Source organism: Elgaria multicarinata, chromosome 1, assembly GCF_023053635.1.
Source record: "Elgaria multicarinata webbii isolate HBS135686 ecotype San Diego chromosome 1, rElgMul1.1.pri, whole genome shotgun sequence".
NCBI lineage: Eukaryota > Metazoa > Chordata > Lepidosauria > Squamata > Anguidae > Elgaria > Elgaria multicarinata.
The window spans coordinates 125833149-125848944 of record NC_086171.1 but is presented as its reverse complement, the minus strand read 5'-3'; the positions used below and the strand labels follow the sequence as shown (position 1 = coordinate 125848944).

Here is a 15796-nt window from a genome sequence, read left to right as displayed (position 1 = left end):
GGCTGAGCTGGCGAAAACCAGCTGAGCTCTATCCCCTAAATAGATTCCTCTGACATCCCTACCCATAAGCAACCAATAACACCACTTCCCAAAACGCCATTCTGTATAGCTGGATATGTAAGTAATATATATTACAGATAGACTTCTGTCTTAATTGGAGACTTCTGTGTTTAATTGCTGCAAAAGGAAGGAGAGAATGTGTGGGCAAAAGGTTCATGCTCTTCTTGATTTATTAAACTGTTGTATGATAATTGAACCAGTCTACTGTAAAAATTACACACACACCCTCTTATATAAAGTGAAGCTTCCTCTATATTCTGTGTTTCAAACATTAACGTATACTCTTCCTTATTAAGGGAACCCAACAATTATTGTCTATCATCATTCAAGAAAGCACATGTTTTAAAATAAAATGTTTTTAAAATAAAGGTGATGCAATACCTTGTAACTAAAGGAAACTTTCTAGTTACAGGACCTAATTTAGGCCCATGGCCTGCCAGTCGTTCGTAGTTCACCGTCGCCACAAAGCAGTTGACTGCCTAGAAGCCATTAAAACAGTTGTTTCAATAAAACCTCAGGGGATACTACCAAAAAATAAAAAATAAAAAAATGAACGAAGACCATAAACAAAAATTTCAAATCCCTCAACATGGCTACAACCTGCTCATGGTGGTAATTTGTTTGTCGGAACTTTTCCTCATTGAGTTCTTCAACTCTCTTGCGGAACCAGTTACAACATTCTTCAATTGCGGCAGGCCCATTGCTAAGAAAACATACATGCAATTTAAAATCGTTAGAACCGGTATGGAATTGCACCCAAGTCAAAATGTAACCTGTTTGTGTTGAATACATTCATATTGATGCCATCTGACATTAGCACTGAGCTAGTGTAGCCAAGGCAGTCAGATCTATTTGGAATGGATATTTTTTCTAATTTTTGCTATATTTAAGGTAACAGAGGAGCAATTTTACAGGAAATTTGAGTGTGGGTCTCTATGTATGTGCTACAGTCAGCTGGATTGGTGGAGCTACAACAAAGGTTGCTGCAGTGCAGTTTAGTGGAACATTTATGCCTGCGAATGGAGTATAGACAATGTTTTAACCCCTGAATTACAGTTTTAAACTTTGCTCTTGGAAAAACATGACAACACTAAACAATTACATACCTATGTGGAATGAAGGTGTTCAATGCAATGTTCATATCTACAGTACAGCCAAGTCTTTTAAATTCAGGATCCTGAATGACTGCAAGATGTTGCTTGGGATCAGTTTTAACTTTTGAGCCACCTGATTGAGAAATAGAAAACGTTACATCTCAAAGCCAAGAGGCAGACAACCATGGATGCAACCCAGCAGTCTAACCGCTGCTGCATATGGAGAAACTCTTTGCATTCTGCAAGGAATCACAGTGACCGCATAAATGTGCCAGCTTATGAAGTTTTCCTATCACATATCCTAGATGGACACAGAGACATTTTGATACCTGTTTAAGAACCTGGGTTACCTCCCTTGCCTTAAGCTTAATAGCATGATAGCAATAAGGTCCTCAGAGAAAAATATATATCTCACCATAAGCATCTCCAAGTAAAGAAAAATGTTTTCCTAGATTCCATTCCCATTGAATCTTTCGGCAATGTATTTTGCTAAGCTCCTTTCCTGGGTTAGCACAAATAAGCCCACACCTGATCCTGTGGGACCATAAATGAAGTGCACATAGCTGGGGTAGTGAGCAACAATCCTCATTTGTCTAGTAAGCATATCACAGAGAAATTCTTCCCCATAAGTTCATGGATGGCAACATCTGAGAATGCCTTTAAGCATGATGTAATCTGCCAACCCTACAGGGAGGGCTTCAGGGATGAGCATGGAGCAGATGCCACAGGATTTCCCTAGCATGTACTTTCCATCATGCAGAACTACCTTGGATCCAGTGAGGTGACTGAAGATAGGAGTCATATCATGCCCTAAGGAGGAATGCCATTCCATTTTTTAAACCTCATTTTGAATTTAAAGTTGCAGACATGGAAGAGCTTGAAAACAAATGCATCTTCCCATAAAAGAAACCAAATACTATGGATGGAGGTTCACAACTAGTCTTAGATAGGGTTGCACTCCCTCTAAAACATCAAGTCCATAGTCTGGGAGTGGAAGCCCAGGTGGCTACAGTGTTCAGGACTGCATTTTACCAGGTTCGGCTGGTACGCCCACTGCAGTCCTACCTGGAGAGGATGTTCCTTGCCTTAGTTATCTATGCACTAGTGATGTGTAGACTGAATTACCATAATGCACTGCATGTGGTGCTGTCTTTAAAGAAGGTTCAGAAATTTCAGCTCGTGCAGAATGTGAAGTGTTGGTAGGGGCAAAGCAATTTGATGATATAACGCCTACACTGCATCAGCTGCGTTGGTAACTAGTGTGTTTCCAAGCTCAATTTAAAGTGCTGATTTTGACTTTTAAAGACTTGTTTGGGACCAAATTACTTGAAGGACCGCCTTCACCCATATCAGCCTGCTAGCACTTTAAGATCAGCAAGAAAGCCCCTTCTCATTTGCCCACCTGTGAGACAAGTACGGTGGGGGACAACACATGAGAGGGCCTTCTTTGCAGAGACACAACACTTCTGGAATAAGTTGTCATGGGGAATCTGCCATGCTCCATCACTGCAGGCTTTTAAGAAGGCCTTGAAAATGTATTATTTTACTCTGGCCTTCTCCTGATATCATTGCCATGGGTACAGTTTGTGTTGCTGTTTTGGTTTTATGTGTTTTATTATCGAATGCTGTCTTGGAAGAGCTTCTGCCCTGAAAGGAGGCAAGAAATATTTTAAATCAAATCAAATATCAATAAAATAGAGGCAAGACAGTTAATGCACTTCCCTAATTACAGGGTACTTGCAATTCCTTACAGTATTAACATGGCAAATTATTCTGGATTGGTTCCAATAAAGCTATATTCAGCAGGATCAAAGGACTGTGACACTAGTTCTGTAGGCCCAATGGAACTTTACACTATTTTTCTTAAATAGTATAGGGTGACTCTATGAAAAGGAGGACAGGGCTCCTGTATCTTTAAGAGTTATATAGAGAAGGGAATTTCAGCAGATGTCATTTGTATATATGGAGAACCTGGTGAAATTCGCTCTTCATCACCACAGTTAAAGCTGCAGAAGTTATACTAGAGTGACCAGATTTGAAAGTGGGCAGGGCACCTGCAGCTTTAACTGTGGTGATGAAGAGGAAATTTCACCAGGTTCTCCATATATACAAATGACACCTGCTGAAATTCCCTTTTCAATACAACTGTTAAAGATACAGGAGCCCTCTCCTCCTTTTTATATGGTCCCCCTAAAATAGTAGGACCCCCACTCTCTAATGCTATGTGACAAATTACTTTTCAAACTGAAGTGAGTTTCAGAAAGTAACATTTCTCCATGCCCCAAGAAAAGTAGTCAAAAATTCCATTGGATGGTGACCTTAAGAAGTTCTCAGGATATTAGCCATTGTTTCTTCATTGATTATGCTGTGAATAGTAAAGTTTTTTTTTTACCTTGAGTTAAACAGGTTTTAAATTGTTGCACTGCTTTGTTAACATCTACTTGGAAGAATTCCCATAATCTTATCTTGGGAAAAACATCCTCCCATATAATTTTACGGATACACTGTAAAAAACAACAAGACAAGAAACATATAAGGCAGGCAAATAAAATTCAGTGTTTTATGCATTGTACACCGTAAATGCATTTCTACCCATGCTGTTTTGAAATATAATTCCTTTATTACATATCTAACATTATGTAAAACATTTGTTGCTCAAGAAAGCAAGCAGAAAATCAAGCAAGCAAATTTGTTTTTGTTTTTTTAAAGAAAGATGGAGCTGAACTCCAGTGCAAATTTGATTTAGTCATATAAGAACTTATGAGCTGTCTTTCTACACAATAATTCAGGATTAAGAAACTTGCAGTACAAAGAATTAAAGAAAGACACCCGAAAAATACAATGTATGTAGAAAAGCAAAAAATGATCTTTGTGGCACCTACCATGTGACATAATCACCCCACTGAGATGAGGCAGGTTCCTAGTTTGGAGTGTTTCTGCCGACAACTTAAGACACTTTTGTTTGCCCAAGCATTTTCCTGACCTCTAGAACTGCCAACTAACCGTAGTTATTTTAATGAGATATTGTAGTCTTTTATTACTGTTTTATTAATGTGTTTCATTATATTTTTATCACAATTTTATTTTGCGAACACTTTTAGGATTATTTGAAAAGTGGAATAAAAATTTTCTTTAGTAAATAAAAAAAATAAAAAGTTTACTAGAAGAACAAGCATGCAAACACCATTTTCCTTTTTTTAAAAAAGAAGACCACTAGCAACTTAAAGGGAAATACTTAATTCTGAGGCAAAAAGAGAGATTTTAATGTATCTGTGAAACAAGGCATAGTGGGAAGCAAAATGGACATCTCTATGATGGGACTTCCATGAGACTTTGATGGGACTTTCAGTGACAGCATGTTTTATCAAGGAAGATATAGATATAGATATATATTTCTTTTCCTTACATTCAAATGTTGGTCATTTTCAATCAGTGGAGGTACCCCTTTATCGCTGCATTTGCCACCAGCTACTTTACAGGTTAAATGCCAAAGGGCTCGATCCAAAAGCCAGGCTGGTTTCAAGTGAGGAGAATTAACAAGATTGTACACACATTCTGGATGATGAGTTATCCATTCACTGTTTGCAGCTTAGAGAAATCAAGACATACAAAATTAGTAATTAGCTGGACTAATCTACTGCGTAACTTAACACCTCAAGATTGCACATCAGCTGTCCTATCAATAACATCTTCATGGAAGTTTTGTAAGAGGGCCTTAAGAAAGTTAAGATTCTGAACAGACAGAATAGTACATGAAATTCACACCTATTTTATGCATGACTTTTGCCCGTGAAATTCTGTAATCATAGGGGAAATAGTCAACAACACAGACCTAGGAACTAAGGAGCTCTACAAATTCTCAAAAATGGTTATTCTCCTGAATTAGAGCTGAGATAGAGTTCTCTGAGAATCAGGTCAAGTTCACACACATAATTGCACTATCTCAAGTGATGATTTATGTTGCAAATAACCAACACATACACAATGCTTTTTCCAATGCAAAGAGCTGCATTCACCTGCAATACTTTCTTCTATGCAACATTGGGTAAGACCATGCATGCATCAATTAGTCTGTGATCATTGGAAATGTCACATACAAGAATGACCAAAAAGTAAAGTTTGATCCTTGCATGGATCTCAGGAGACAAGGAAAGCATTCCATGAAAGAAGAGCACCTCTGTTACAGTGCAAGCAGTTTTCCTTAACCTAAAATGTCCTCTAACATTGAAACTTAAGATCCTTTATAACTTGGCATTCTAAACCATTAAGATCTTACTTTTCACTGAAGGTTTGACCTTTATAAACATGGAACTCTTCCATCAGCAGTAAAGGTAGCCAGCTGACTGAAGTGACATAAGGCTACACTCAACATTGTAACATTTTTTTTCAGGCTTCTGAAAAAAATGTTTTCATTTCTGCAACACTTTGGCCAGTTCTAAAAACATGGATGAAACTGGACTTTTTAAAAAGAATGCGTCAAGGCTTCCTTCTCTTGGGTGATAAAGACACCACGAACAGAGTAGCTAGTTACTCAGCTTTGGGACATTTTGCAAATAAGCCATTCTGTCAGGTTAAAGGCATTTGAAATGTTGCTATCATTAAAAGATTCTTCCCTAGATCAACAATTCCTCCCACTTCTGTTGGATTAGTTAACTAAGATTTAGACAACTAAAACATCTCTCTCTCTCTCTCTCTCTCTCTCTCTCTCTCTCTCTCTCACACACACACACACACACACACAGAACGTACTATGAAAATTAGTTTTTTTAAATTTATTTTGTTTCTTTTATAGACCAAAGCCAGGCTGTTATGTCAGATGAACACATAATACTGATATACAAGTTTGCTAAAAAGCAGTGTGAAATCAAAATGCAATTCTATGCCTGTCTAATCAGAGCTCAGCCCAACTGAGTTCAACTGGACTTACTCTCAAATAAATGTGAACAGGATTGCAGTCCTAGACACCAATAATTTACCAATAAGTAGTTGGAAAGTGCATTAATGGTTGCTGCAGATAAGTATATTTTAAGATTTAGGGAGCAATCTTATGCACTGGTGCCCTCACTGGTCAGAAGCCCCTGAACTTGGGGGCTTCGGAGATTCTTATGCCGTGCTAGGCTGAAGCAGGCAGAATGTGAGGAGCTAGCTATTTGCTAGATGGGCTTTAGAGTTCGTCTAGCAAAGGTACTCTGGAGGGAGAGGGAAGGATGCTGGAAGATGCTCAGCGTATCTCATATCTTGGCCTCTCTGGTCTCCTCCCTTACACAACCACCAGAACACCTCCTTTCCTCCTTCTCAGAGGTCACTTTTCCAACCTTCAGGAGGCAGCTGATGCAGTTCTCTCTGTACTTGCTGCACAGCAGCAAGATCTGTGGTCAGTTCTCCAAGTGTCCCTTCCAAAGTTGAAGCACTGTCTCTGACCTTGGAGTGGTTTTCCGAGCCATCCTACAGTCCCTAAGATGCTTGCCCAAGGATCATAGGATTGCTCTCTAAATCAGAATGATCAATACAAAGAGACAAAGAAGCATTTGAAGGTGAATGAAACGAATATAGGAACATGGGTCTGTTTTGATATTTGCTTCCTGAAACGACTAAGTCATTAATGGGATTGGGAAGAATGCCAGTTTTGGAACTAATGCAACTCTTATGCCCTAAAAATATGGAATCTAGACACTGTACTAACAATGGGAAGGGCAGTGGAAACCGCCTCTGCACAGTTGTCGTTTGACAGCAGGGCAATAGCATCTAAAGCCTTCCATCATGTGGTTTATCCTAGTCACGTGAAGTTTCCATGCCAGTAATAGGCACTGCTAAGAACATTCAACTCATAGCATGGACATTCTCCATGCAGTGTGGGCAAGTCACACGATGAACATTTGTCTAAGTTGCAGCCCCCAACAAGGCTGGAACAGCAGCCATGTGGAGGCTTCTTACAGCAACATTCCTATGGTTTTATGATTGCATAATAACACTTAACATACTTAGGATCAGATGGTAGTTATACACAGATTGGACACCAACTAAAATCTCTAAAGAAATACATGATTTTAAGTACATTCCAAAATGATCTACTACTGCAATTTGTAAACTCAAAGACAGACAGGATAAAGTTATTGAGATTTCTTTCTTGCCCAGGGCAAATGACAAGAGAGGTCTCAGCTAAAAGGTTTTGGAATGCAAAAATTCCATACAATTCCATTGTCCGTGTGTGGGTGTATGTGTGGGTGGGGTGGGGGAAGCAGTGCCTTTATCCTTCAAAACAGGAAGCCCAAACTCAAGGCAAGATGGGAATAACCAAATTAGGCCCAATATTAGGTTTATTGTTGTCTCTTGTACAATTAACTGTATAATTGGGGATGAGGGAGGGAAGCTTCTTTTATTGTTAAAAAAATCTCAAAAATCTTTCAATAAATAAATAATAAATTAGTTCCAATATTAATTATATACTTGAACATATTTCCACACACCTAATTGCACTGAAATCAGTAGAGCTTGGATGCATGTAATTTCATGATGGTAGCCTCTTTGAAAGATAGTAACAAAGAAAGTAAAGATAACAAAAACCAAACATACCAGTGTGATTGTACACTACATCTGTAATACAAAGCATATTCCATTCATTTTTCATTTTCTCCAATAGCTTTCCAATTTCATTCCAAGAACACTTTTTGTTAGCGGTTGAAAATTCAGGATTTACTTCCAGCTGATCAGCCAATGAGTAACATGATCTAGATAGACCAAGCCTTTGCACTGGTGTAAAGTGAACCATGTTGTAACCTATAAAGCAATAATGAAATGTATTAGCATGTCTTCTCTCCTGCCCAGTATTAGAGGGTGTGCATAATAAACTGAGCAGTTATAAGCACTGAAAACCAACCCTCCAGAGCTATGGTTTGAAGGCACATGATGGAGCTAACTTGGTGAAACTAGGCAGCTGTAAGTCTGGTTAGTGCCCAGACAGGAGACTGCCTGAGAATCCTACACATAAGGGCCAGTTCAGACAACACACTAAGCCATGGTTAGGCTGCTAACCCTTTTGCAGCAAATGGTTAGTGAGCATGTTTAAACTGTGGTTATGTAGCCACCATGGTTAGGAATGGTTCACATGACATGCTAAGTCATGGTTCAGTTGACATGCTAAACCATAATGTTTAGCTCAAAATGCTTAACCGCCATGGCTTAGCTTGTTATCTAAACAGAGTCATAGCCTTGAGCTCCCCAGAGGGAAGATGGTATACAACAGCCTTCCCCAACGTGATGCTCTTCACATGTGTTGGAACCCTAAGCCTGGGGGATTCTGGGGACTGCAGACCAATACATCTGGAAGACACCAGGTTGAGGAAGGATGGTATATAAATACAGTCAGTCAATCAATGCTATGTACCAGAAAAGATACAAATATATAAACCAGCTTTACAAAACAGTATATCCACAAATCAAGATTTGACTTGGAGTCAATATGGTTATTACCAGATTCCTTTGCGACTTTAAGACGATCTTCCCAGCCATCAAATGGACCCAGACACTTAGCTAGAAATGTCTGGAGTGTAACACAATCCAAGGGCAATTCATGATTGTCAGCACCAACACGCAAAATCGGATCCACAACTATGTAACCTCCACCACCTTTCTGATTTCTGGAATAAAACACACACAAAACTTCTATCAATGTGAAAGCTAATATATGCTAGGGTCAACCACATACTTTCAAGACCTATCCAGATATTATTTTGCCTAGCTATTTTAAAAATGTAATGTCTTTAAAAGTATCTTAAAATATTTACAACACTTTCAAGCACAAAAAATATTGCTTTAAAAATACTTTTAACAATCCTACACCTACTTAACTGGGACTAAACCTTCTGAACCAAATGGGACTTACCTCTAAGTAGGCATGTATTGCATTGTTAGAGAGACCAGAAAAATGCTTAACACAGGTGGAACTGTGATGCCAGAAAAGTCAAATTCAGGAAGCCCATGTTTTGCAAATAATCCAGGATTCCCACCCTGACCGAATTTCAAATTGACCTCTGACTTTTCTGACATAACAAGTGTTTTCAGTTTTCTGATTACTTCCCTACTACTGCTACTACATTATGGCTTAGAGTACGTCTGTATTTGTTTGAACTTTATGCTTTTTATGGTTTTAAATTTTGTATATTTGTTTTTAATGTTCACTGTTTTGAACTTTTGTAAACTGCCCAGAGAGCTTTGGCTATGGGGCGGTATATAAATGTAATAAATCCTCCTCCTCCTCATCTCAGGAATAATTAAGGCTGCAACTTACCTGGAAGTAAGCCTCACTGAACTCAATGAAACTTACTTCTGATTAGACCTATATTGGATTGCACTAGAAAATAAAAGATAGGCCACTGTTATCCCTATGTTGCAGTTAAGGGAGTGATGAGACTAAGAGACGGTCACTCACCTAAAGATTTAAACAGAGGAATTTCCAGTATATACTTACCCACTACACATTATGTTCTTTTTTAAAAAAATGTGTATGGAAACAAAATTAGAAGGAGATTCATTGCGATATTTTTTTTTATAACGGGTGTACTCTCAAGTCATATATCTGTCAGAAGATTTGTGAAAGTGGTTTGCAAACTCTACTGTACATTTCAGTACCTTCTTGTAGAGAAGCTATGCATATTTTGGATCTCATATTACATTTTCACATATATCTTTCTAGGCTCACAGCAGTGCTCCTCTGCCTTCAGAAAATAACATGAGAAGAGAATCCTGAAGGAAGGACCATGGCCAAAGAGAGCACAATTCTGCAATATATCAAGTGAGCTAGTCTGGAACTTGCTTTAAAAAGAAAAGAAAAAGTAGCACACCTCCAGAATTTTTGTATAGATGGTACACAAATGTGGTGAAATCAATGACATAGTGCAATGCAGATTCCTGCACAGAACTGGCTGCTAACACCACATTGATGATGTGCTGTTTATTTATTGTGGAGTTTCAAAAACAAAACACATAAAATTACCATTTCCATTCCATCTAGCCCCTGACATTTGTTAAACATAAACAAAATGGTTGTTATTATTATAATCTGGCTTGGAAATTTAGCAGTCCACAAAAATCTAAATTAAACAGTACTAGACACTTCCATCGCTTATAAATAGGTATAATTGTACATTTCCCCTTAACATTCCTTGAGATATTATAGCATGCAAGAAGCATCATGCCACCATTGAGTAGCCATTCTTTGAAGACCAGTGACTACATTTTCACTAAATCAGAGTCCCTTTATTAGTGAATTCTCTAATTTATGATTAACAGGCAGTTCCCCTGGACCGTGAATCCCTTTGTTTGGTGGAGAAATGGGCATTGTTCTTCATCATGCACCTAATGTCAGAGGAACGCATGAAGAGGGGGAATGAGGCTTCGAAACACACAGGGCCATCCAAAAGACTGCCAGGTGGGTGAGGATGTGAACCAGTCCCAAGATAGCAAACACAAGACATTGCTGCTAGCATCTTTCCCTCCAGAACCAACATTCACTTACTCTTGACTGAAGTAATACTGGTATGACCCAGAAATCTGGAGATCTAGTTTGCAATACTTGTCAGAATCATCTTCTTTTCCTGTTGGGTTGTGCCAAGATAGGCATCTGAATTTGTGACGATCAAAGACTTCTCCAGGAGCTGGGTAGTTTGTATATACTGCAACATGCTTGCCTTGTAAGGTAGGGCCCAGTCGGAACTGCAGCTCAAAGCCTGAACAAAGCAAGACATATGTTATAATTAATGATCAACATGGGGTGAAGTCTCAATGATTTCAAAGTGAATTCATTCTAAACTGGACCATTTGGAAAACAGCTCAGAGCTACTTCATTTACTCTCATAGCTCTTGTGCTGAATCTCATTTAGAAAACCTTACTTTAGAAAGGCAATAAAAACATTTCTATTCCACCTGCCCTTTGACAGATTTTAATGATAATCTCTAGTTTGGTTTTTAAGATATTTTCCTTTTCCTTTTTATTGGTTTTTGGATATGTATTGTTGTTTTGAAATTGTACATCACCTTGAGGGCCTTGATAGGCAGAAAAGCAATCTAAAATGCTTTTAATAAATAAATAATAAATGTCAGTAAATTGAAGATTCTTGCCTATGACACTGCTCGGTTTTATCATTGATTCTGATGTAATGTTTTTCATGATTTTAATTAGTTATGTATATTGATTTTAAATAGTTATGTATATTGATTTTAATTAGTTAATGTATATTGTTCATACAGTTTTTTAATATTTTATTACATATATATTGTGAACAACTCAGACATTTGAGGATACTAAGGGTGCTGGCTGGGGAATGCAGGGAGTTGTGGGGCTTTTTTGTCTAAATGTGCACAGATTTTTTCCTTAAATGGTATAAAAGTAATATAAATAAATATCAATCCTAGACATGTTTGAATAGAACTATTTTCACATGTGACATTAGGTATGTCTTTTAGTCACTATTAAGGCCACTTCTAAGCAGAAAGTAACTGAGCCACTTTTAAATCAATGTAAGTCATTCTTTCAATTTGCAAACCTAAAATATTTACATGAAAACACCCTTACTAAGTAAGTGTAGTGAAGATGATAGCCTAAGGGCCATGCTGGCTGAGGAATGTTATGAGTTGTAGGATAACCCATCCAAACATGCATAGGCTTGTGCCCTTAGAAATCTTCCTTAATTTTGGACCCTGTCAAAGGGATCCATTGTTCCAAGTCAAATTATGCTGGGTGCACACCAATGAGATTCTCCAAGAGTGCTGCATCAGGGGCAGTTCACAATACTAGGAACATAATGCAAGTGACTTTAGTTGAAACCTGTACTGGCAAGCTTTCATACACAAAATGTTAATGCAATACTATGGCTGGAGACAAGTGCCTTTAGTGATATGCATAGCAACTAGAAAGTATTGGCCTTTAATAAACCATCACTTAAAAAATATATTCTATGAGTTGGATCCACTTAGTCATACTTAGAGTAGACCCACTGAAATCAATGAACCTTAATTTGGTCATGACTAACTGAAACCCCATTGATGTCAATAGGTCTATTTGAAGTCTGATGGTCTGAAACCAAGCCCATAACTTTAACCTTATGATTTAGATTTAGCTGATACCCAGCCCAAGGATTAGTTCAAGGGTTGTTAATAGGATGGAGTTCACAAGGAGCTGTCAACATAATTTAGTCACACTTCTGTAAAGACCATGTCAGTTATGGTTTATTAAGAAATTGACCAACATTTGTCAAGCACAATTATCTCTATACTTCAGAAATCAAAATTAATCCAAACCTTGACAGATGCAAAGAGAGGCTGTAATTCTGAATATACTGGCTTGTATCCAATATTAATCAAACTTAATTCTCATTCACTGCAATGGATCTACTCTAAGTAGGGCTAACACTGAATACAACTCATTACTTGGAAACCAAAGGGGATTACTTCAGAGTTTACATGGCTAGTTTAAGCTATTTGTTTAGGTTAGCTGCAAAGCTTTTTAAATCGAGAAGCATTAAACACTTTCTTTGATAAAGGGATTCCTCAAAACACATTGGGGATCATATAAAAAATACAGCTGTCTTTTTGTTGTTGTTGCTCTTGGGACTTTTCTATGGCTTTTATTGATCCTCTATATTTGTGTGCATGATTCACAGGAACTCTGGCTTTCTTTTTCAATCCATACAGGCCTTGATTTCTGCATGCAGTGAATGGACTGCAGAACAATATATATTAATAGAGCCAACTACATTTTTCTTCATTAATCACAATGAATTTATAAAATCAAATTATGTGAGCAAACTTATGGTTTCAGAGAACACAGAATTTATTTCAAAAGCAACAAAAATGTTTCAAAAGTTCTTTGAAGTCCAACAAATACAATCTTGACAGGTCAAACTTAAGCCGCGTAATTTTATATGCTTAGTTTTATGGGGCTTACTTCCCAGATAATGCACCTAGGATTCCAACTCTACAAGTCACATAGAGTAAATGTATCTAAGATATTGCAAAGAAAGCTGGAAACATAAATGCATCAAGTGGCAAGCAACATAGTCACCAAAATACAATTTTAACAGTTTCCTTGTCCAGGGCTGCAGAAACATATCCTCGGTGGAGACGTGAAAGTTTAATTATAGTCATGACTGTAAAACATTTTTGTTAAAAATGACCATAGCTCAGCCTTCCCTAACCTCTGGCCCTCCAGATGTTTTCCAGCCAATTTTCTGTAAGTGGCTCTTGTGCAGTTGGATAACATTTGAGCAATCTATCTACATGTGTGGGGCTCAACTTCATGGGTCTGCCCCATGAGATTGGTACTTCTTCCTCGGCATGCTGCAAATTCTGTGGTCAGGACTCATACAATCAGCCTCCATCAGCACCTGCCTGGTGAGGGATTGAAAGTGTGTCGTGGTTTTTCTCTATCTCACATCCAAAGCTGCCTTTCCTTACACCCAAGCCTTTAATTTGAGCACTTTTTATTTGAAGTCCCATTGATATTAATGGAACGTACTTCCAAGTTACAACAGAGAAGACTGCAATTCTGCTTCCTCTTCTTGGAGAATGGGATTCACCAAAGTCAACTCCTGAGTATATTATTTGAAGTCTTCAACCCTAGAGTCCTAATTGCTCTCAAGAGGGCTTCACAGGGCAGCACATATGCTAATAAAGCAACCTGAGAGGGGGACTGTAGAAAAGGGGTTATGAGGGAGTGCTCAGCACCCCACCTCTGTTGCTTTAAAACTGAGATATGGTGACCTGTTTGCCAACACACTTAGTTTGATCCTAAAGTAAAATCATTTCAAGACTGGAGCCTAACATGTATTAATCAGATAATGGCCATTCATTGGAATGCTGTATTCATATATACCATTTGAAAGATGTGCAGCTGCCTTCCAAAATATTAATGGTATTGATTTTTCTTCTTCATGCATTATGCATACCTTCAGCCAACCAAAGTCTCATCTCTCAAAAGCCTCTGCCCATTCTTTCACATTGCCTGTTTTGTCTGCACAAGCAAATGACATACCTTCCTCTCCCTTCAAATCCTTCCTCAAAGCCCATCTTTTTCATGAAAACCTTTTGCTTAACTCCTTAACGTCAGACGTAATCCATTTTCTCAGAAGCAAGCTCTCCCCCTTTCAAACTCAAGCTGTAGGTTGTGAGCTCCTTGGGGCAGGTACCTCTCCACCTGAAAAGTAATTTTACTTCGTATACAGTGTTTACAGGTGCTTCCAAATGGAGAGCTTCTAGCGCTACCACCTAGAAGGCACTTTGCAGCTATTCTAACTTTTTCTCCTTAATGTATTATCCACGGTAGGGGGGAAAAACTAAAGAAGCAGGAGTTGGAAAACATGGGATGGTTACAAATGGAAGGCAACATTATTTCCCTGCCCCAATAAAATTCTGTGAATGAGCTGGCACAATTAAAGCTTCATCATGTGCACCCTAAGAGACAGGGGAATGAGGTGAGATGGAAGAGCTAGTGACAATCATTTGAATTTCCTCTTGCATAAGGACAGTCCAGGTTCAAAGTTGACTTGTTAAACAAAAATGAGCACATTCAGGCAGGCACTGTCGATACTGACCTTGCTCCAGCCGGAAGAGAGTCTTGTCCAGCTTTTCCATGTCGTTGAGGAGGAGAACTCGGGTCTGTCTACCATGGGGCATCTTGGCTGCCTGGTGTTTTCTGCACTTGCAGGAGGCAGAGGTTAACTTCAGAAAGACAAGAGTGGATCCTAACAGGCAGAAGAAACAGACACACAAGCCCACTATGAAATACATTGAGAGCAAAGCTGGTGGGTTGTTTTTTTCTTCTTCACCAGGCAGAGAAGAGATGGGTGCACATATAGGTCACCTTGAAACCCCTCCTGAGATTCACATAGACAGACAAGACACTTACATTTTCCCCTTCCTCAGTCCAAATAAAACAACCTGGTAAGGAACTGAAGAAGTGTGTGTGTGGGGGGGGGGCGTCCGTGGGAATATTGCTAAGGGGCCGCACAACCTTGGGGCAGAAAGTCTGGGGAGGCTGCGAACAGGCAGCAACAGCTCAGCTCTCCGTGGGTCTGAAGCCCGGGCCAAAGGAGGGAGGGAAACAGAGAGAGGAGGGCGCTGTCCCTCTCGGGCCAGGGGGCTGGCGGCTGTCGCACCCCCCCTCCCCCCGCACAATGCAACCTGTCCTGGCGCCACTGAATACCCAGCCCCCCCCTTCCTCCTCCTCTTCTCTCGCCCCCATTATCCCCGGCTGCTGTTGTCTATAAATACAGAGCCGAAGCCAGGCCGCCCTTCACTCACCCGGGGACGCTGCAACGGGCAAAGGCGGCTCGCGAGGAAGAGGAAACAGACAAGCAAGGGCAGGCCGAGGCGGGAGGGCTAAAGAGAGAGAAGCGAGGGATGTAACTCCAAACGGGAGGAGGCTCAATCTCCGCGGGGAGGAGGAGGAGGAGGAGGAACTGGCTAGCCGAGCAAACAGCCCCGCCTGCCGCCTGAAGGGCTTGTTGGGAGGAGGCTGCTTGCAATGCAGAAAGTGGCCCTAGCGGCGGCGGAGCGGGCCTGCTGAGCGCCTCCTCCTCCTCCTCTTCGTTGGTGAGGCGGCACGTTCCGTTTCTGTGGCCAGACAGAGCCAAAGAAGGGTGGAGCAG

At 39.6% G+C, this 15796-nt stretch overlaps 1 protein-coding gene across 3 annotated transcripts in view; it reads right to left on the bottom strand.

Moving 5' to 3' along the window:
* The window catches only part of AGL (amylo-alpha-1, 6-glucosidase, 4-alpha-glucanotransferase), a 53305-nt gene extending 37739 nt beyond the window's left edge, over positions 1-15566 (bottom strand). For 2 of the 3 annotated variants that reach the window (XM_063136280.1, XM_063136271.1), the window contains exons 1-10: positions 15450-15566; positions 14741-14890; positions 10669-10879; positions 8625-8791; positions 7728-7931; positions 4561-4742; positions 3547-3658; positions 1167-1287; positions 661-763; positions 442-539 (exon numbers count right to left, since the gene is read on the bottom strand). In XM_063136280.1, the coding sequence (XP_062992350.1) occupies positions 442-539; positions 661-763; positions 1167-1287; positions 3547-3658; positions 4561-4742; positions 7728-7931; positions 8625-8791; positions 10669-10879; positions 14741-14822 (1280 nt within the window). In that variant the 5' untranslated portion in view covers positions 14823-14890; positions 15450-15566. Of the gene's footprint in view, positions 1-441; positions 540-660; positions 764-1166; positions 1288-3546; positions 3659-4560; positions 4743-7727; positions 7932-8624; positions 8792-10668; positions 10880-14740; positions 14891-15046; positions 15130-15449 lie in introns of those variants that run through there. The other variant, XM_063136290.1, reaches the window with a different exon arrangement.
* Between the last annotated feature and the right edge of the window lie 230 nt (positions 15567-15796).